Below are 22,539 nucleotides of genomic sequence, written 5' to 3'. Positions count from 1 at the left end.
CCAGGTATGCAAGTACCAGCACTACTGCACTTAACGGTGAAAATAAGCCGTAAAATCCACTCATTTATTTACATTAAATGCGTGTTGTGAAACACTAGTATTTGTGTTTGCATACATCTCTCTCTCATAATATCTGCCAAAAAAAAATACAAATATTTCCAAGATTTGTCAGGGTTATTGGTGTTGTAAGATTCCATTCCTCTGGCATCCTGGGTCAGTTAGTGAATTCTAATCAAGTCTAACCCTAATGTTGTTAAACACATTAATCTGTTGTCTTGTTGCTTGGAGTAGTGTGCATCCGTGTAAGATCTCTTCTCTCTTTTGCTTGCTTTCTGCTTTCGTGTTCTTTTCAATGAGGCTCCCAAATGAATCTGAAAGAAACGGGAGATATGAGGGCTCAAGGTGAGGGTGATTACATTTACTTTCCCCGAATAAAGCACCCAGCCCCCATTCTTTCCATTGGCCCATTTTGCATGCTCCACGTTGACAGTACTTTGATCTGTATTTTCCTGTTTGACTTTGCATTCGTTGTATTCTAAACAGACAGATCAGCAGTAATTTATGATTGCCCGCATGCAACACATCTTATGTTTTTGTATTGTTTTTTCGCTTTGTTTTTAGTAATGTTTTCCTGTAGCAATGTGTATGGAAATGATTGCAGACACACTGGGCCACTGCGTTGTCTGCCTTCAATGTCCAAATCCTTGTAGTATTTTAAGATAGTTGGTCCTGTGGAACCTGGGACGTATGCAATGGATATTTTAATTGATCCTGTTCAAAGGTTAAGTGAATCTATTGGTTGTATTTAAATTTAAAAAAAAAAAAAAAAGAAATTTTAAAATTTTGTGTTTCTTTCTTCTCCACCAGGGATTTTTAGCATTAATGGATTAATCTGAACAATTGAGATGTGGTTAATTCAAAATGTTTCCAGTCCACTTTGAGAACCATTTTGGTTTGTTTAATCAAACATTTGCAACTTAGTTGCACAGTTATCATATTTGGGAATAGAATATGTAAATGTGAAGAGCTGGATGTTACTCTGAACTTTGTTCTAAATCTTGCCCTTGTGGCAAGTCACCAACAGCTCTGTTTAGGGAATACATCATATATGTATCTCATCTCCTTTTACCTTACAAAAATAAAAATTATTCCCCACAATAAATCCTATCAAGTAGCCATCTCCATAGTAAGCTATTCTGTAGGTTTCCACATTGCTACTCTAAAACATTTCAAATAATCAGCCGTTGAATAATGATTTGGATGTTCAAATATTAGATTGAGTGGGGGTGAGTTTATCAGTCATCTAGTACAGGAAATTTAGATTAAGTTGATTCACTGCGTGTTTAGGATTTTTAAAATCCAAGTTGAAATGACAGAGTAAATTCTCTTTTCTTTTAGTCGTAATGTGTCAGGGGACTCGAAAGATGAAAACAAGGAATCCAAGCCGCGATCCCTTCGTTTTACTTGGAGCATGAAAACCACAAGTTCCATGGATCCCAATGACATGATGCGCGAAATCCGTAAAGTTCTGGACGCCAACAATTGTGACTATGAACAGCGAGAGCGGTTCTTACTTTTCTGCGTTCACGGTGATGGGCACGCAGAAAACCTTGTTCAATGGGAGATGGAGGTGTGCAAACTGCCAAGACTCTCTCTAAACGGTGTTCGCTTTAAGAGGATATCTGGAACATCCATAGCTTTTAAAAACATTGCTTCCAAAATTGCCAATGAGTTAAAGTTGTAAAGTAGAAGGGGAAAAAAAAAAAAAGTTGTAAATTACGTAGCAATTGAAAGTGTTTTCCGAGAACACTGGTTTAATGTATAGAATTATTTAGGCAATAATTACTGCATCTCCTGATTTATATTACAAATGAAACTGAACAAGCTGCTGGGAACGGAGGAGAGTTGGACATTTTTTTTTTTTCCTTTTTTTATATCTATATATAAGTGCACTACAACATTAAAGTTGCCTACCATGTAAATTATTTACTCTTGCTTTTTCTGTTCATAACAATGTTATTCACATAATATATGTCCTTATTGATATACATCTTGTATGTGTGCGCAAGTATGGATGTCTGAGTTGATCACAAAGTATTATATTAAAACGTGGCTGTTTCAAGACCTCATGTAAGTTCTGACCTCCACCCTCCCCTTTTTGTTTTGTTTTGTTTTCTTCATACCTGCTTTCCGAATTTTTTAATTAAAATCAAACCAGGTTTTTTTTTTTTTGTTCCTTGATTAATTTTTGGCGTTTATATGTTCATTTCAAGCCTACTGTTCCCGCCAAGTATTTTGGTAAAACTATCGAATGGCAAAAATGTATGAAATGTAATATGATTTGACCTGACCAGCAATTAAATTATGACCCTGCTTAAGAAAAATAACGAAAATACAATATACGTCTCATTATTTTATTGGCCTGCATGCATCTCTGTTTTAAACATGTTCACTCAATCTTGGTCTTGGTAAGAAAATACAATTTTCAACCAATTTTGCCCATTTTGTCTGTCTTATTGAAGCTGTTTAACTATTCTACTACTGGAAATCGGTGTAAAAAAGTTGTTGGAAAAAAGGTTATTTTAATTAAACCAGCCTTTACTTTTCATTTAATAGGAAATTTGCTGTAGATCATTATCTGCTTGTCTTTTTTATTTTCTAGAACATGTTTTGCATTCAATCCTCTTGAGGGATTTTAGAATGAGGGCAAATTATCATCATGCACAGGCATTCCTATCCACTTTCTCGGATTAACAATTTTTGTTTTTGAATTAATAATCTGCCTTTTAATTTGTTTTAGAGCAGATATTTTTTTCAGATAATTTTTTGTCAAACAGGAAGCTTGCCTTTTAAGCCATTAAGGACACAAGTGCTTGAATATAAGGGAATCATGACGGAAAATTTCCGTCATGTGTCCTTAAGTGGTTAAGCAGTTTTTTTTTTTGTTTTTTGTTTTTTTGTTTTTTTAAGCTTTCATTCAGTGTGCCCCTTTTCATTATGATTATATTAACTTTTGTCACTTGCCTTTATTTTACATGTATTATCTTTTCTTCCTTGCCCATATCTTACCTGGGTGTCTCCATTTTGTTCTCCTATATCATGTCTGCAGTTTGCCCTCTTGTGGGATTCTTTTTGATGATGGATTGTGGGTAAATCAGCTGACCAACTGCACGAAACTCCGCACATTGACAAACTTTGCAAAAGATCAGTCCTTACATTTTCTTATGTATAATTAAAAACAAAGATGATTTTAACAGAGTAATTTAAACGCAAAACCTGGAATGTGACAGCCACTTTGATTGCTTTATGGTGGTTTCAAAATTGAAAACCAATTTTTAAACTGTCTAATTTGCTCTATCACAAAAAAGCTGAAAATATTAAATTAATGCATCATATGTGTCGTATGCTCAGGATTTTAACTTCAAGGTAGATCCATGTAGGGCTGATTTATTACATTCGTGAAAACACATTCAAATCAAATTGTTGGATCCTCTAACAGCGTTTGAGTATGTGCCAAACTTGTTTGAACGCAAGTTGTCAAAATTGTCTGATCCATGCATGAAAAGGAAGTTTAACCAATTATTAGTAAAAATGTATAGAGGCATAGCTTAGCTTGAACTGTACAGCACCTTATTAGAATTTGTAAGTCCCACTTGAACAATGCAGATTGGATTCACTTATTTGAACTGATCTGTAATGTTTTCAGCATAGTTGGCAAAATGTCAGTTTTGTTCATACCAAAGTAAAGATTATACCTTTATGGGACATTCCAAGAAACCGCAATAATTACCACTGTAGGTTTAAGTGCCATTGGACATTGCACCCAGAATAGTTTAATGGGCTGAAGTAGACTGGTTGCCTACAGTGTCCCTTTAAGTTGATCTAAATTTCTATCTGATTGTTGGTTTCCTTTGATTAAATCTTCCAGGAGCATTGATGGACACTGCATTGCCAAGAAGGCAGGGTTTAGTAAATCTACCTCCCCTCCCCACATGGTATAAATGTGTCCATAAAATGCAAATTCCTCCTAAGTGACCGTTTTGCTTTAATACCCTTTTTACAAATAAGACTGTTAAATTTGCGTATCATATGGGAAATAAAAAATTTATGGAAAAAAAAAACTGAAAGTGCTTTGTTTATGCTTATTTTAATATTTGTGAAAATGCCATTTTAAAGCAGGGTATTGATTTATACATGGTACAGAGCATCCTATTAATGGTGCAGAGCATCCTGTTAATGTCTATTGCTTTGCAGGAGCTTTCAAGTGAGATGGGTGTATAAAAAAATGTATAAATACGGTCTGTGCTATGCACAGTTAGTTACGGTGCAGCATGCTATTCAAGCACTCTCATTTAAACTGACCATCAAGACCCCTCAAATACTGATTATTGAAGTGCTTTATATGTGAAGAATGTTTTTTTTTAATTTTTTTTTATTTTTTATTTTTTAAAAAGGTGTGTGTGCAAATTTCAATAGATATTCAAACCTTTATAAGTGAACCTTATTATATCCCCCTGGCTGTCAATCAGAAGACAGCTCCTGTTACTTCCTGGTTTGGTTAGCTCCGTGGAGATACTCAAGACACAGCAATTGCCTATAGAACCTGCCTTGCAAAGACGTCTCATTTTGAGGCACTGGGAAGTCTGTGATTGGACAGTCATATAAATTCTGGGCCGGGGTTAAAAAGGTGAGAACTGCAGCTTTTACAATCTGGTTTTAGATACATTACCAATGGGGGAGAGAATAAGCATAATGCTTGTTTTCATTGTGATAATGTCTGCAAACTGATTAATATTTATTATTTGGGCAGTGGAGTGTCCATTTACTATTTCTTCTGTTAGGCTATGCAGTGCTTTTATAGTAGACTGCGCCGAATATCTACCCTGCTGAATATAAATATGGTCAATTCAACCAAATTGTTACATGTATAAGCTGCAGAAATACTTATTGTATGGAAGACAACACTGAGTTGTTTTATGTGTTGGCTGGTGACACACCACAACAAAATTATTAATGTAACATTGAATTTACTGAACTGAAATCTGAATGGCTGATATTGGCCAATCTGGAAAAATTACCATTTGTCAATAGTCGGAGACTTACAGTAAAAGTTTAGAGAGGAGAATAGTTGTGTTGTCGCAGTACGTGGTTTGTTTTTGGTCTATATTGCAGTATTATATATGTGTAGCTGTCTTTTAGTATTAAGTGTAGTCTGGTGTCCCCCACTCCTGGCTTTATTGGCCCAAATACTTGTCACAGAACACGAACCGCAAGAAAGTGCAATACAGATTATAACCCAGCAGGGAGGTAACCTGGATTACAGTATTCACCACAACTTGCTCCATGACAACAGATGCTATGATAAAATGTATCATAACTAAATTGAAACCATATGTAGTAAAAACCAGGTTTTAAAATTTGCACTCTCCAACGGCAAGTGGAATTTATCAGCTTAATGTAAAAGTGTTTGCACAGATGATATCTGCGTTTGTCAAGTGGAATTAAACTAAGGGTTTTGCTATTTAACTGACAGTTTGGAGTTTTGCAAAGATTGTAGAAATCTGCTTTTTGACCACCAGCATTTACTGGGCACGGTGCAAGTACTTAACATTCTGCGTGACTTCCACACTGGCTGACAGATTTATAAAGGAGAGAGATCAACAAGTAAGTGCCAATCACTTCCTCATGTATGTAGGTGCGCAGATTTTAATTTCTAGTGTATTTGTTAGCCATATTCTTTGAAAATATATAGCTAAAATGTTTCCTTTTTAATTTTTTTTTTATATTTATCTTATTTATTTAATAAAAATTTCTACAGATACATAAACACACTTGCTTATCCCATATAACATCATCAATCCAAATGGATCAAAAGTATAACAATAGATAAAGACATCATATATATGTGTGTGTGTGTGTGTGTGTGTGTGTATACAAGATAGCCAGTGAGTTAATACATGTCAAATAATTAAATTACATATAAACATCAAAACATCCACAAAAAAAAAAAACATATTTACAAAACACAAATACAAATACAAATTTAAATTCAAATTCTGGCCGATTTTGAAGGGAGGAGAGAACATTCCAACAATATAGTTAAGTATTACTAGAATATTTGGAAGTCCAGGGGGGCCACATTTTTTAATTTTTCCTGGGAAGAGAGTTAAAAAAATAACTCGTCTCCATTTTATACTGAAATTCAATTTGAGCCATAATTTCTATCCAATCAGGAGGTGTAGGAGATTTCCAACATCTAGCGATGTTGATCTTGACTGCAGAGAAAACATGGGTCAAAAGTCTGCATAGGTTGTTATCCCTGTATAGGAAGGCCGATATTAAATAGAAACATTTGTGGACTGATTTCATTTATGTCATAGCATAAAGATTTTACCAAATCAAACATCTGTAGTTTTAAATTGTCTAGTCTAGAACACTCCCACCATATATGATAAATAGTACCATCTTCTAATCCGCATCTCCAACATAATTTACTATGAGTAGGGTCGATCTTATGCAGTCTAACTGGGACTAGATACCATCTATAAATTAATTTAAAGTGGGTTTCTAATAATGATACATTATGAATAGATTGTTTTACTAGTTGAGTACCTCTAGTCCACTCTATGAAGGGTAACGCCTTGCCAAAATCGATTATCCATTTGTTAAAGGAAGGGATTTGAGAATCCTGGTCCATTAGGTTGAATAATCTAGAACATCTAGCAATGCTCCCTTTTTTTTTTTACTATTAGCAATTTGGAAGGTTATATAATGTTCTTTACATATTAATTTAGACATTAAGATGTTCTTTAATCTTAGATATTTAAATATATCACTTATAGGTATGTTATATTTTAATTGCAACTGTTTGAATGTAGTCAATTTATATCCTTCACATAGATCTGAAATCTTATTTATCCCTAGTTGGAGCCAGGGTTTAATATCTAGATCTGTCAATATATATCGTAAAACTTCCACTGGAGTATCATAGAATATTCTATCTTTCACATTTAGTTTCCTGTTAAGTATTTTTGAAGTTATGACCATATCATTTAAAATATTATTAGAAAAAAGATTTTTCTCCAGTGCAACGAAGTTTAATAAGCCTATCCATACAAGAATAGGCAGTTTATACCTGGGACTATTTCCTTGTTCTATACTAAACCATGGTGAGATGTCTTGATCTGTATTCATCCACATTAGTAGCTGGGATGCTTTACAGGCTTCATGGATCCTAAATACATCCGGGATAGCTATACCCCCTTTCGAGTAGCTTCTGCACAATATTTCAAATGCAATCCTAGGGGGTTTATTAGCCCATATATAGTTGGAGAATAAACGTTGAAACCGATTTAAGTGTTTCTATGTTAATTCTAAATGGAATTGCCCTAAAAAGATATATAAAAGTTTTGGTATCAAAAATGCTTTAACCAAGTTTATTCTACCAATCCAAGAGGGTTCTAGTCGTTTCCATCTTATAATTTGATGATGTAAGTTTCTAAATAAGTTTTCATAATTCAATTGAATTACACTAGTAGTGTCAAAAGAAATCTTTATCCCCAAGTAATCTCCTCTTTAGCCCAAACTAAATGAAACTAACTAGCTATTATTTTTCAACATCGCTTAACATATGTGATAGAATTTGAGTTTTTTTTATATTAATTTTGTAATTAGAAAAATAACTATCTATAGCTATATCTCCTAACAGATGTGCAATTGATACCTGAGGGTTAACTAAAGTGAGGATAATATCATCTGCGAATAGTTATTTTAACAGCTCTATCTCGCATTTCTACTCCTTTTATATTAATGTTTTGCCTAATCAAGGTAGCCAGTGGTTCTATTGATAATATAAATATAGAAGAGGGGCCAAAGGACAGCCTTGCCTAGTACCATTATTGATTTCGAAAATATCGGAGTCAAAAAAAGGATTACTAATTTTTGCCGAAGCATTCTTATATAGTGTCATAGTCTTACTCCTAAATTGGCCCACGATGCCGAACCGGCCCATGACAGAGTCAAGGAATCTCCAATTGACCCTGTCAAAGGCCTTTTCGGCATCGAGGGCCATAACCACCGAACCCAATCTATTTTCATTTATTCTATGTATTAAATTGAAGATCCTACGAGTATTGTCTGTAGTACTTCTTCCCTTTACAAAAGCCGACTGGTCCACTCCAATCAAATCATTTATAGTATCTTTAAGTCGATTAGACAGTATACTAGAAAAAAAAATTATATCCGTATTGATCAACGAAATCGGTCTATAGTTTGTAATTAGAGTAGGATCCTTGTCGGGTTTTGGAATAGGTATAATTGAAGCTATCATCATCTCTTTAGGAAAGGGAGAGTCTATAGATAAATTTGTAAACATTTCTAATAAAATAGAAGAAATAGGATTAATATTAAAGTTTTGTAAAATATTGCCGGAAACCCATCAGGGCCAGGCGCTTTATTAAGTTTTAAGTTGTTTATTGCCTCAATAATTTCCGTTAATAGGATTGGAGCATTAAGTGATGAAGTTTGGTCACTGCGGCAGCACCTTTCATGCAAAATGCAGGTCTTGGGTGTGCCCCCAATCCTTTCTCTGTACATATTATATTTGGAATCCAGACCAGATTCCTTTGGGGTTAAGCACCCTGCCCAAGTCCCCCAGCTTCAGAGGTTCCTTTAGAGGTGGCCACAACTGTGTGTGTGTGTGTATATGTATATGTATATATATATATATATATATATATATGGAGTTTTTCAATATTCAGGTCACTTTTATTATTTTCTTTAGTCAGCACAGATATCATCTGCAATAGTGAGTATACTCATTTTAGCACTAACACATTAATTGTTTAGTTTTATCACTGCTTTTAATTGCTTTCATCACTTATTTTTGTATACTCACTATGCTCTTACTAGGATTTAATTTAACACCTTCTATTTTTAACACTAGTACTATTTAATTTGTCCCCCACATTTTAGCGTAGGACCCACCAATGTTGGGGTACTTTGAAAGTAGTGGTGGGCACCAAATCCCCATATTTATTCTTAGATAGGCATTTTAGTAGCTTTGTATTATATTGTATTATATTTTTTGTAGTCTGAGTGCGCCGCAACTATTTATTTTCTCATTATGAAGTTTGGTCACTGCGGCAGCACCTTTCATGCAAAATGCAGGTCTCGGCGGGCCCGACACAGGAGGGGGCCAGGTGGCTTGCCCTTTATGCCACTGGATGCGAGATCCCTCCAGTCAGTCGGCCCTGACAGAGAGCCGAGCACTGCCTTCCGGTCTGCAGTTCCGCCGGGAGCAGAGCTGCAGACTGAGGTGTCTCCCAGTCTCCAGCCTGTCAGAGCGTTGCTACGGGTTACCATGGCAATGCTCTGCCTGGAGATCGCAAGACTTACCATGTGGTCTGCAGCTCACACCTGGTGACCACACAGACCAGAGAACTGGACCACCGGGGGAATCCACAGGACCACCAGGGAAGGTATTTATGAACCGATTTGCATAATTAAAGCTAAAATGGCAGGGCTGGAAAACCAAAACACCTCCAAAATGGCATACTTGATAAACCCCATAGTTATGTGGGCACAACTGTTTCTCTTTAATATCAGCAAAATCAGCATTTATATTATAATTTTTAGGAAAAATGGCTTTAAATATTTTATAAGGTCCATCCTTGGCCAGTTAGAAATGTAAGCACTGAGAATTTGTGAATGGAAAAAGGCCATGCCACATGGGGCACCAGAGGCAAGTACCAGCATGCACATTGTTTGAATCGTCTTGGGCAAATGTCTACCTGTAACTCCTACTCCTGCTAATCTCGTTGGACAAGGGTTAAACTGAGAGAAGGAATGTACAACACTACAGGCAGCCATGACCTTGAGAGACTTTCAGATAAACACAAGGTGTGGGGTGATTTGTCATTGTCCACGGATGCTTTGATTCCCAGTCTTTGTTGACTTTTGGTCATGCCAGGTTTCCCAGCAGCAGGACCTTGATATGTTCTGCACCACTGGGAGGACGTGCAACTCACGCAGGCATGTCTCATTACTTTAAAATATATATTTTTTCGAGGTCTTTCGAAATGTATGAATTCATTGGCTTCTCAAGAAATCTTATATTAGGGGTGAGGGGAAACTCAGGGTGCCAAAGTCAAACTTAGGGGGCCACTAATAAGTTTAACATAGACCCCCCACATGCAAATAATTTTCCTAATATACATTACATGGCAGGAAAACTGTTATTTGCTGTGTATGTCGGAGAGCTCCACAGGAGTAAAACTCAGTGATATGTATATGAATGTATCACAGAGCTCCACGGTAATATGTTGTGTATATCAATCAGACAGCCACTAGAGGCACTTCCTGCTTGCTAGGCAACTTTTGGACGTCCAACGTCCGTAAAATCTCCGTAGGAAAGTATTGCAAATATCCTTTCTTGTGGGGAGGGCCTAATGTGCTTGTGGCCGTACATGTGCATTAAGGGCCCTCCGGCCATTGGGTAATGTTGGAGTGGAATTGGGACAGTAAGGTAAGGTTTTTTTCAACCCTTACACTGCTTGGGGGGGAGATAGGGGCAAAAGAAAGTACAGTGCTAGGAATACAGATTTGTATACTTATACTACGAGTTCCCAACCCAGTCCTCAAGGTCCAAGGTAGGGATTACCCTGTAACCCAACTCAACTGGATAATCCCTAAATCGTTAGGGGGTATTTTAGGACTGGGTTGGGGACCACTGCCTTAATAAAAAAACAAAAATTAAACCACAATGATTCTCGTGTGAAGGATACACAGAAAACCTCTGTATTGGTCAAGACAGTCTTACTATTCTATGGATACCTAATCGTCCTGTATCAGCCTCTCCAGTTAGAGCTGCATCATTCAATACTCTCCGACTACACGACACCAGAGGCCGAGTTAGGTTACTTAGCAGCTGGAGAAAAACTGTATGTTGTCACCTGCCCAATTGTCTCTTATGCCAACGTTTGTGTCTCTTACTGCTCCCTTGTGTCTTGTGCCTTTTGTCTCCTACTTGTGACTCTTACGCTTTGCTTTTCTTAGTGTGGCCTTGTGAACCAGCATAGAGGATCTTCATTATCCTTTAACTGGTCTGAGAAGGCAACTTTTGGCATCTTGAGAGCATTATATCCCTGTCCCATCCCATCCTGTCCATGGTCTCTGCTTTCTATTATTCTGCCATATTTTGACTTTTTGTCTTTCTGTCCAATGTTTTTGGCCATGCAAATGAATCTTACTGTACTGCCGTTTCCTTCATAAAATGGTGAGAGTCCATGAGTCATCACATATGGGATGCAGACCATTCTAACTGGAGGATGCCAATCCCCACCCATAAAGCAACACTTTCAGCAGTGATTCCTTCTCCAGTCACTTACTGCCTACGCTCAGTTTTGTCTCCTGCCTTGCATTGGGGTGATGGGCTGTGAAGCTGCTCAGAAAAAATGGATTTCTTTTATAAGGATTAAATTCTAACAAGTAGAGTATATAAATCTTCTATTCAGACTATAAAAATTGCATTACAAATAATATTTACCACTTATGCTGTCAGATATTCAACCACATTAAAAAACAAAAACTGTATCCCTTGTACTCTGATTAAAGGAACACTCAGAGCACTGTAACCACTTGTGTGCTGCAGTGGTTATAGTGCCATCGGTGCCCCCTTAATCTCACATTGTAACTTTTTAAACCCTTTTAGAACCAACATGGTGGCAATGGACTGCAGGTAAGTAATAATATCTAGTAATTTAAAGTTGAATGAATTCTTTATCTCTATATGACAAATGCTGTATTCAGTGTCTATGGGGTCAGATCTGTTATAGAAACACTATTGCGTTAGGATTTCAAGCCTGTGCCCCTCTCCCTAGTTATATGCAGTGCAGAAGACTCGCTTTTAGAAGTGTTTAATCCTTGTTGACATTGATGAGGTTGATATTGCCCTTTAAAAAAAAAAAAAAAAGCTATGTTTTACCTTGAAGGGTTAAATATACAGCAACATTGCACCAAGACCAATTCATTGAGGTGAAGTGTTCTGGGAGACATTTGTGGTTTTTCAAAGTGAACACATTATGACAGGCTCACTTTAACCCCTTAAGGACACATGACATGATTCCCTTTTATTCCAGAAGTTTGGTCCTTAAGGGGTTAAGATAAATATAAAGGATAGAGGACATATAGTACTTCTCTATCTGAATGTGGGTGTTAATGTATTTTTGGATGTCTACACCTGCTGTTTGTTTCATTGCAAGCTAAATGCCAGAAACCAAGCCCATTCCTTGTACTGTGCGCGGTTGAGACTGAGAATACAGATTGGCGTTGAATGTGTTAAGACCGATAAAGGTTCTGTAGGTTGTATTGAAGGTCAGTCCCAAGCAGCAAGTCAGGACATGACTATGGTTGAACTATTAACTAGTGGTTGTAGAGGCAACAGAAATTGGCAGGAAATCTGAACAATGTACAATTAAATGGAGCGTGCCGCGTACCATAACCACCACAGTACACAAAGTACTTTTTGTTTGTTAGTATTTTAAATTCTGTGAAAATATGTCAGGAAATCATTCCCAAACAATTCTTGACCTATTTGAAGCACTTTTCAAGCTGGTTAAGATAGTCTCCAATTTGGAACTCATCCAGATCATTGGAGACTACTTCTGCAATATCGGTTGGAAATACTAAATTCATTTCCTCTAATTTCATCTTGGATAAATTGGCATTTTGTGCAAAAACCTTGATGGCATTCTTGGCCCCCCAGATGTTGCTGAACTACAACTCCCATGATTCCCTGGCTCTGTTTCATTGAAAGAATCATGGGAGTTGTAGTTCAGCAACATCTGTGGGGCCGCATGTTCGACATCCCTTTGTTAAGTGTCAGCCACTGTAAAGATCACAGTATTTTGTTTTATATTTAATGTTTTCAAGTTTGATAGCAATGTGCTTCATCAATTCACGGGCATTTAAACCGTTAATAGCACAATATATGCTCAGGATTATGGCGTCATCATTAGCCAACATGGTCAAGCTGACATCTAAAAGAGGTAATTTTTATAAATGGCCTCTATCAAGACACTGATAAATTAGTCTGGTACAGTAATCACAAGATGCATTTAATAACTAGAGCACTGAAAGCTTATAATTAACATTGGCAGAACCTGGTTTGCAGGAAGCTGAAAGATTAGCTCTCCCTATAGGTCACTAAAGTTTTTATTTTATACCCTTCTATATTAATCCTTCCACTTACCAAAATGTAAATTAGCAAATTAAATATGTACACACAGAAGACTTAATGGTTCATTATGAATTGATTAAATAATGTTGAGTGATTCTAGAGACATAAGACTGCCGTTCCAGATCCCCTAGATGGCACTGTTATCCCATAATTTGTTTCACTGCTATGGATTTCAGGATTTTTAAAATACATTTATTGAAGTGTTGTTCCATGGCAGTTGCCATACGCATGCACGTAGACAGACTTCTCACTAGATTTCTCTTCCTTTGTGAAGGCTGCTTGGGATTGATGGGAGATGCACTCAAAGCAGACTAGTTCTGCCCGCCTCCTTCCAAACAGTGATTGACAGCAGGCAGGACTCGTGACTCCCAGTAATCTCAGTCATCCTGGGACAGCAATGTCCTAGTACTATGCTGAGATTTAGGAAATAGTGTTGCAACTCATTGAATATAGTGGGATTCAAAATAAAGATGGTTTAGTATACAGACAAACCTCCAGCAGGCCTTTCAAGTCTCTGGAAGTTGGACTTGCTAGTTTGTTTTAAAATTCACTATTTCTGTACACACAAAAATAGATATATACACACACAATTCATCTTGTTTTGTGACATAGCAAGTTGTGACAGTGTTTGGCCATCAAGCATAGACATTCAGCTTCCGAGAAAAGGCCCCATTAAAGTGTGAAAAGGGCTCTGCATGCGGAAAGGTTTTAATGTGCAGATTAGCCGGTTTCCTTAACTCAGAGGGGCCCAGAATTCCAGCTTAGCTACAACTTGGCAGATTGTCAACAAATCCATAGAAAAACAGGGAGTCTTTATGTCCAGTCAAGCATTTACAAAAAACTAATCAAAACCAGACACATTTCCAGTGAATGATGCAATCTCATCTTCATCGTCCTCAGAAATGTGTCAGTGGTTTATCCTGTAGATTGTTTAAATAAACCAAAAAGGCATATCTGAATTGATTACCACAAACTATACAACTATATTCAATAAAGAATGTAATGCAGAAGGGTTAGAACCGTTGTATTGACAGACAAAACAGAAGTAAAATAAATGTCTTAATGCTATAATCTCTCAAATTGACAGACTGGGTAATCTATAGCTTACGTGTATAAGAGCCTACGTCCTTGGTCTAATTTATTGAAATACATTATACTGGCCTAGTGGCATGTCTTCATACCCAGAATAATAGTGTCACGAATACACAACACACGTGAAGGCAAGACCGTTTATTTTCTATATTCAGTAACATTGCAGCCATCAAACGGAAAAAATAAACTCTAAAACATGAACAGATGGAAGACAATCTCTACAGTGTTACTAAGCAGGAATTGGGTTCCAAGGTCTTCTTGAGTGATGCTATTTGTCATCCAATAAATTAGAAAGCATGGCCATTAATAGTGCGTTCATTTCTTTGCTGCCGGGATGAGGTCATCAATGGATTGGTTCTTCTCCAGACGTTTTTCCATCTCAATAAGGAGTTTTACTCCATCAACCACCGTCTGAACGAGCTCGACCTCAGAGAAACCCAGGCGGTCAGCATTGGACACATCGAAGACTCCTCCAACAGCTGCTGTGTCTACTCCACCTGAGGAAAATAAATTATATATGGTTTATTTAATTGCATCTATTAAGTAGGTCAGTTAGAGGTCAAGGTTTTTTTTAAAATAAAAAAACAGATGGGTTCTCAATAGTTAGCCTAAACTAGATTGGCATTTGAGATCTGAAGGAAAACGGAGGTGGGCATCTAGATTGCTGAAATGTTATTTGAATGTAGATGTTTCTGTATCTAGACAGAGCACATTATAGTGGATACAGCTGCCAGATTATTTACAGGTATGTTTTATAAAGTGCTGTTGTGTAAAAAAAAAAAATTAAGATGAATTTCCAATTTCTGGCCAAACACCAAACTGAACAATCTAAGTCTGCTGTATTTCAAGTCAGATTAGAGGGCATAAAATCTCAAGTTTTAATGATTCATATATTCGTAAAAAAAAAAAAAAAAACCACCAACTATGCCTATTTCATTCTGCAATGCAAGGATTATCCATTTATGTGCAAAAGTTGAGTTAAAGGTCCCATCTATTCCACAGGGGCAATTCAGCATGCTGCAGTGCTTTGAGGTTAACGACATGTCTCTGCCTGATTTTAATTTACACATTTATAAATCCTTTTAGGAAGTGGTGGAGGTGAGAAGTCAGATCCTGTAGTCTGTTATTTTAATTCAGCTGGCCACTATGTGGCAGCATTGAGCCACAGGAATAAGAGGAAAAAAAAAAAAAAAAAAAAAAAAAAAAAAAACACACCCCACAAACCAACCACCACCCTTCATAGATTGCTTTTTAGCAGAGACTCCACATTGTGTCTCTTGATTGTACACAAGTCATGACTAAAGTTTGACTACACAGGAGGTAGACTAAAGCTGCAGCAGGGAGACTCCCGGAGGTGAAAATTTTTTTTTAAAAAATATATTTAAAATGGATTTTAAACCAGAGGAGATGGTTTCTGGACTGGATATAGGAGTTCATGTTCCAGGTAGGCGCTTACCTGTTCCTCTCTTTTGAAGTCTGAGTCTCTTGAGGATCTCTCCAAATTTGTCATGCTTGCTGAGATTTGGCAATTTAATGTGAACACCAGCTCGGAGGCCAGTTCCAAGGTTGGATGGGCATGTCAGAACGTAACCAAGGTGCTCGTTCCACATGAATGCGTAGTTTTTATTCTTAAAGAGAGATTCAATCTAGAAAGAAAAATAAAAAAAAAAATAACCTTTACAACTGCAACATTCTAGGGAATTATAATGGACTGAAGATTAAACATGGGAATCAAGGATCAAATAATGTTAAAGGAAAACCTGCACTATAGCTCCCCCTCCCACACGTCTAGAGTCAGTTAGGCAACTGAAAGTCGCCCAATGACCTAGATGTCTCTTGAGTGGCCGTCTGGTAGACAGCCACTCAAGAGACATCCAAGTCTTGGGTAGACAGCCACTAGAGACGGAGTTACCCCACTAAGCCAATTATTGCAGTTTGTTGAAAACAGCAATAATTAGCTTTGCAGGGTTAATGGATCTGGGACTATACACCCAGACCACTTCAATGAGCTGAAGTGGTCTGGGTGCCATTAATGTACATTTAATAGTTAGCAAAATAGAACTATGTTCCCAACCTTGGTGCAGCCAGGTTAAAGCAGATTTGGAATGATTAGCTCATTGCCAGACGAGAGATCAGCTTTTATTTACAGCTACACTTACTTTAGTAAGCCCAGTGCAGAACCTATTGAAGACCTCCTTCATGTTTCCCCCCTTCTGCATCGAGATCACACGGAGATGGTCCTCCTCATTGATCCAGACAAGGAAAGTCTTGTTGTCATTATGCCTGAAATGCCAAACATTAAGAAGCAATGTTAAATCATTAGGTCTAGTACCCGTTTTGCAGGTTAAACAGTCACAGTATACAGCTACACGGCTGTTACAAATAAGACCATCCCTTGATCTCTGTACAACAGTGACCTCACAGATTGAGAAACAATACAAGACTTAAATCAAGAGTTCTGGATTTAGATAGACAGGTTATCTGAATTTTGTCCTAACAAGACTCTTGCACCTAGATGTAGGGTAATCGCTTATTGATCCAAGGATTAATCTGATTGCCATTCTGGGGTCAAGAAGGAATTTTTTCCCCTAGTTTGTTGGAAAATTGGAAGTGCTTCAAACTGGGCTTCCCTCCCACCTCCCCCCTCCTTTTTTTGGTGCAACAGCACAAAACTAATGTGAGGAAGGCTGAACTTGGACGCAAGTCTCTTTTCAGCTAAGTAACAGAGTTCCTATTCCCTTTAAGTCATGGTACTGCTGTGATGGAAGGGTTAAACACAATGTATATACACCACTATATTTAGCTTTGCAGCTTACAGAGAGAAAAAAATATATATATATAAAAAGCTACAGGTCAAGGTACTGTGAGCAAAAGCCCCGATTAAAGCCAGGCCATCAATTGAACTAAATCCAAGAGCCTAAAGATTTAAACCGCTTACACTAATGCCAGACTATACACACTGTTGCATAAGTGATTCCCAGCATCGAGATCTTTGAATAATGCATGATAAAGTTAAGTGTCCTCCAATTTGGAATTTTAGTTTGCATTTCATCCTCAGGAAAAGGAAGGTATTACTATGATCAGACCAGAAGTGTGGATGACCCTCATCACAGTCACCATTTAAACCTCCAAGAAGAAAGGCGGGGGGGAGGAGAACACACATGCAGGCTCATTCACTAGACCAGATGTTGTGGACTACATCCCCATAATTCTGGCAAAGCATCAAGGGAGGTGTAGTCCAAAACATCTGCAGTGTCGAAGGTTGACTATGCCTACACTAGACTGAAATCTATATAGGAGACCTTGGGATAACAAACAGCCAAGCTATGAATATAGCATTGTTTCATTATTTCTAGATCTGCTAATTCTCCCTAGATTCTACAAGATTCCTGTTTGCTACAATGAATTAATCCCCACATTAGGTAATTCTATTATTGATATAGAAAGAATGTTCTTTAGGATATGTTAATAGCCAGTAGTTTTATTCCATATTGAGAAATTCAATAGGGACGTACCAGATCCCTCTGGCATCAGGCCAGTCCCGAGCCATTCCAGAGGCAAGAAGTAGAGGAGAAACTGGTTTATCAAAGAGAAAATGGTCATCTATAAGTTGTTGCTGTTCTTCATCAGTCATATTTTTCAGAGCGTAGTACTTTCCATTTAGGTCGCCATCAAGACTAGCAAGAGCTGAGCACAGGGAAAAAGGAGAATAAAAATCAAAATTGGATACTTCCAAAAACAATGCTTAACATTCATATGCAAATTCTAGGTCAGTAGGCTTGCACAGCATCATGGGTGATGTAGTGAACAATGTCTGGAAGATCAGGAAGTCCCCAAACACGTTTTATTGGCAGCAAAAGTACAACTGAATTAGTTGGAAGGAAAATTCAATGGAAGGTTAGCCAAAAACACATTTCTGTTCTTGCAAGGAAAGCTTTTACAAGTATGTGTTATACATAAAAATGATACAGTAACATGTGACAGTTAAAAGGTCAGATTTTTTTTTAACACCGTTTTTTTTCCCCACATTTGCGCAGGAATCAGAATGTCTTGATGAAAGACTTGGCAGGTCTGAGCACGAGGCCATACCATATACAGGAAGGTATTTATCTGAATTTCCAACATTGAAAACATTTCCATAGAAGGTTATTGCCTCTCCCAGAGCACAGCGTGGATGGGACAGCAATCACTACTAAGCACATGTGCATTTGGAACGTCAAATTTAAAGCTGGATGCTCAACATATAGTTCATCACAGTAATGTGCAACAAAACCAAACTTAACTTTGCAGTCTATACTGATTAGTCATCACTGGCTTTACTTAGTATGCCAACAGTACAGCTCATAAATCACTTGCTGAAACAGACCATTCACCACCTTACAATTCAGCTATGCTCCCAGGTTAGCCTTAAAACGGGACTCACTTTAATGGATTCCCATGTTAGTTTCTCACTTCTACAGAGGAGTCTGCGGTTCTGCAATAACCAGTTAGTGAGAACTGGATTTAAAATTTAAGGCAGAAACACCCAAACTAGAGACTGAACAGACTTAAGAGTTTCCTTAATTCGGCTCTTTCAGCCTAAACTTTGAAATTCAATTTGAATTCCCAGAAATGCTTATTTCAGTGACTATTCAGATTAGTCTCAAGTTATGACTATTTATTGTGCAAGATCATTCTAGTTTAGGTTCTCCTTAAATAAAGATGCATGCATATTAGGGAGCCAGTCTACAAATAAGCTTATAGTGGACCTGGTTCACCCCAACTTTAGTTATCAGGGGGTCAGACCCTTGTGCCCTCTGCTGAAGATTTAAGTGCATGGTGGGTTCAGTAAACCGGTGTAAGAAACCACACCCCCAAGCCAAGTGATCCAACTTTTTGGAATTCCATCAATCATACCCATATTAAGCAGTTTGTATTGCAAAGTGCTTTGTATGAATATAATGCCATTGTTCATTAATTAGCCACAGATTTCATAGTTTTCAAATATATTCATTCTTGCTTCAGTCGTCTCGTGCACTCAAAGTCAATGAACGCCAGTTATCAGCTGTGTGTGATAACTCTCCTGCCAAGAGCGCACGAAGCACAGAGGTGCGGTTTGTAGTGACCTTGAAGGCTTGCTGCATGGCATACGTGAAGTAAAAATTGCATAAACAGCATAAGTTACCTTCAACGGACAGCTTTTCGACAGCCCGTCTCTCTCCACGGCTGCAATGAGGAGGAAGGCTGAAACCACGAACGCTCCTTCCAGTTCTAACACGGGAGCTGAGAACATAGTTTGGGTCTAGATCATCACCACCCTAAACAGGGAAATAAGAATTTATTAATCAAGTGAAATTCAAGAAACATTTCAGTGTTCAGAAATCCTACTAAAAGCAAAGAGGGGAAGACACCCTACTTAAAGTTATTTGTAGGGATGTTTCTATTTTCATATTGTCCAGGTTCTATTCTAGAACAAACCACATTTCTGTTCCACTATGGGATTCGACCCCCTACAACAACAACATTTGTAAGCACACTTTTTGCCATTAGTGCTTAAGGCCAGTATTGTGATCAAAGCACTTTCAATATGCAACACTCCAAGCATAGTGTTTATGTTCATAATTTTGGGCTCAATCACCAAGGAAATCAAATTAGTGTATGTATATACAGTCTCTCTCGGAGACTGCAGACCACACCACTCTTACCTTTAGATTTGCAGGATTCAAGTCAGTTTTGTGTTTGTCTGTTGGCTTATAACCTCCATGTCGGTCCTCAATAATGGGGTCAAAGAGATCCTGAAATGTTACATATGATTCTTCATCACCAGCGACACATCCCACGGTCATAATGTATGGGTGTCCTAAACAAGCACAACATAAGAATGAAGTGACCTTGAGACAGATATGGCCTCTCTGGCTTTAATTTCTTGAGTAGCTCGTAAAACACAGGTCATGTTGACCGTCATTGTCAAATAAGAATTTCTATTTAAGCAGTATTTAGAGTTAATCATGTAGCTAAAGTCTTAGCACCAAGAAAAAAAAATGCCGAACTATGAGGCTATCCAGCGAACTCTTGGCTGGCACATGCGACTCAAACCACAAGTTTACAGAGGATGGGATTTGCTAACCCAAGCCTGGCACAAGACATACTACCAAACATTTATAGAGATCAGAATCTGTACTGGATACATTTTACAATACAGGTTCATGGGAGACCTTCAGTGCAGAGATACATCGGACCAATGATTAGCCAGTACAATGCGTTATCATTGCAGCTGGTTGAGTATATAAATTCACCCCAAATTGGATGAAAAATCTTGTTCCCTTTACATTTCCAAGGTTAAAATCCTGGCTCTGCCACGTCATTGTTGGACAAGTTGGAAATCAGACAAAAAAAAACAAAAAACACAACCAACCACTTTTTACATTAAAAATTCCGTCAGTTACCTGGGTTATCGACCCCAGTTTGAATGATATCATCCACGGTAACGCCAGCTGCAGTCTGCTTATCCCTCAGTTTGGCGTACAGTTCCGGTGTGAGCACTTTGGCCATATGATTGTTGTGCTTACTCAGGTCTGGGAACTCTTCGTCGACGGAATATTTAAGTTTACAGGCATTGTGCGTATTTCCAAAAGGCATGATTGCGCTTTTACTGCAACAGGACAGGAATAAGAGGTGTAAATACATAATCTGGGACATTTTATCTTCATAATCACAATATGACCTTCAACAAAGTGACCTTAGGACTATCAGACAGGCTCATACAATCTACTTTTGGCCCTTTAAGTAGTACGCTATAGCAAATGTGACATTTTACACATAAAACACTAATATATATATATATATATATATATATATATATATATATATATATATATATATATATATATATATATTTATTTTTTCCCCCCTTCTTTTTCTTAAGTTTTTTTTGCAAGGAGAGAGAAACTTCCCATGAACAGGGTAGCAAAGATTAAACCAAAAGTTACAGATGTTTAAGAAAAATAAAAATGAATGCTTGTTCAAGATCTGAATGACAAAATTAAAAAATAAACCACCAATTCATAACTTAGTCAGATTAAGGTTATTAGAACCCAATGCAAACTCAACTTAATTAGGATATACAATTGCAAAAACAAGTCTCATCTCATGCTCAGGTCTATAACGAGAATAATGTATTGCTATTGAATGCAAGATACTTAATTAATAGCTGCAATTACATGATCAAGGAATTGCACAGATAAAGCAGACATTCCAGACCCAATTTGTAGAACAATTTTCATTGAAGGGATTAAGAGGCACATTACCACTGGAGGCAGCAGAAATAAAATCTGTCAGTAGATGGCAGTGTCGAGCTGGGACCAGCATTTTGCACACATTCAGCCTTTTTTGCAAGGACTTTATAGAGAACAGCTTGCAGCACCAGAATGGGATTGAACTGAGCAACCCATACCCTCCATTCTCTAAACATGCATCCCTTCAATTAAAATTCCAATTCACCTTGTCACTAGAGATTGCAGGGTTTTTACACCAGGACAGATCTCTGCTCAGACCACCAGTGATCATTCTCTTATTCTTCCTAAAACACTGCAGATACTGCCCTAATGCAGACTGCAACGCCCCAGCCACACAGACATACCCCAAGGACATGGATTAACCCCCATTGCTCACAGCCAAGCCAGCACAATGTACAAGCCCACCCTCGTGGACCCCAGTTATTCTACAGCAGCAGATCTCATTGATTGTAACCCCTTTGCAGCTGGACAGGAGGTTTATGCAACATTAAAATAAAGAATAATAAAATGCAAGCTATTTGCTGTGTTTTGCAATTCTCCCCTCCTGCTGTTTAGTAAATATGTAATGTTGCAACTCACCTGGTTGTGTTACTTGCTAGAACTGGCTGTGGACACTGGACTCACCCCCAAGACAAGCAGCTCCTGATCAGACCTGAAGGGATGTGTGCTAGAAGCTAACTCCCACCCCCTTTATATACAAGTCTGCAGACACCCTGCTATTGGCTGCTATTTATATTCCATTCATTGGATTGGCAGGCTGAGATAAATTAGCACAATAATCAATGCTTTGCCATATTTTTCAGATCCACTCCTTGCTGCATCGTGTAGCATCTCTGAGAATGGCACACTTGGAGAGAACAATAACCTAGGGCACTATTTAAAGCACACTCCACATTTACCCTGATATTTACATGGACAGGGTTATAAAGGGGATTG

The 22,539-nt window shown here is 37.7% G+C and overlaps 2 protein-coding genes across 7 annotated transcripts in view; one reads left to right on the top strand and one right to left on the bottom strand.

Annotated features, from left to right (window-relative positions):
- Positions 1–2,493, top strand: part of MARK3 (microtubule affinity regulating kinase 3) — a 63,476-nt gene extending 60,983 nt beyond the window's left edge. For 3 of the 6 annotated variants that reach the window (XM_063439731.1, XM_063439728.1, XM_063439727.1), the window contains 2 exons: positions 358–402; positions 1,399–2,493. In XM_063439731.1, the coding sequence (XP_063295801.1) occupies positions 358–402; positions 1,399–1,744 (391 nt within the window). In that variant the 3' untranslated portion in view covers positions 1,745–2,493. The remainder of the gene's footprint in view (positions 1–357; positions 403–1,398) is intronic. The other 3 variants (XM_063439732.1, XM_063439730.1, XM_063439729.1) reach the window with 1 other exon arrangement.
- Positions 2,494–14,452: 11,959 nt separating this feature from the next.
- On the bottom strand, positions 14,453–22,281 carry CKB (creatine kinase B). The gene is made up of 8 exons (XM_063440305.1): positions 22,183–22,281; positions 20,755–20,960; positions 20,014–20,168; positions 19,494–19,626; positions 17,845–18,016; positions 16,489–16,612; positions 15,786–15,975; positions 14,453–14,826 (listed from the first exon to the last, which is right to left on the bottom strand). The coding sequence occupies exons 2-8, from the start codon at positions 20,945–20,947 to the stop codon at positions 14,645–14,647; spliced, it is 1,149 nt and encodes a 382-aa protein (XP_063296375.1). The 5' UTR covers positions 20,948–20,960; positions 22,183–22,281; the 3' UTR covers positions 14,453–14,644.
- Between the last annotated feature and the right edge of the window lie 258 nt (positions 22,282–22,539).

Source organism: Pelobates fuscus, chromosome 13 (assembly GCF_036172605.1).
Source record: "Pelobates fuscus isolate aPelFus1 chromosome 13, aPelFus1.pri, whole genome shotgun sequence".
Lineage (NCBI taxonomy): Eukaryota > Metazoa > Chordata > Amphibia > Anura > Pelobatidae > Pelobates > Pelobates fuscus.
The sequence above is the reverse complement of the archived record's forward strand: the minus strand, read 5'-3'. Positions and strand labels throughout refer to the sequence as shown.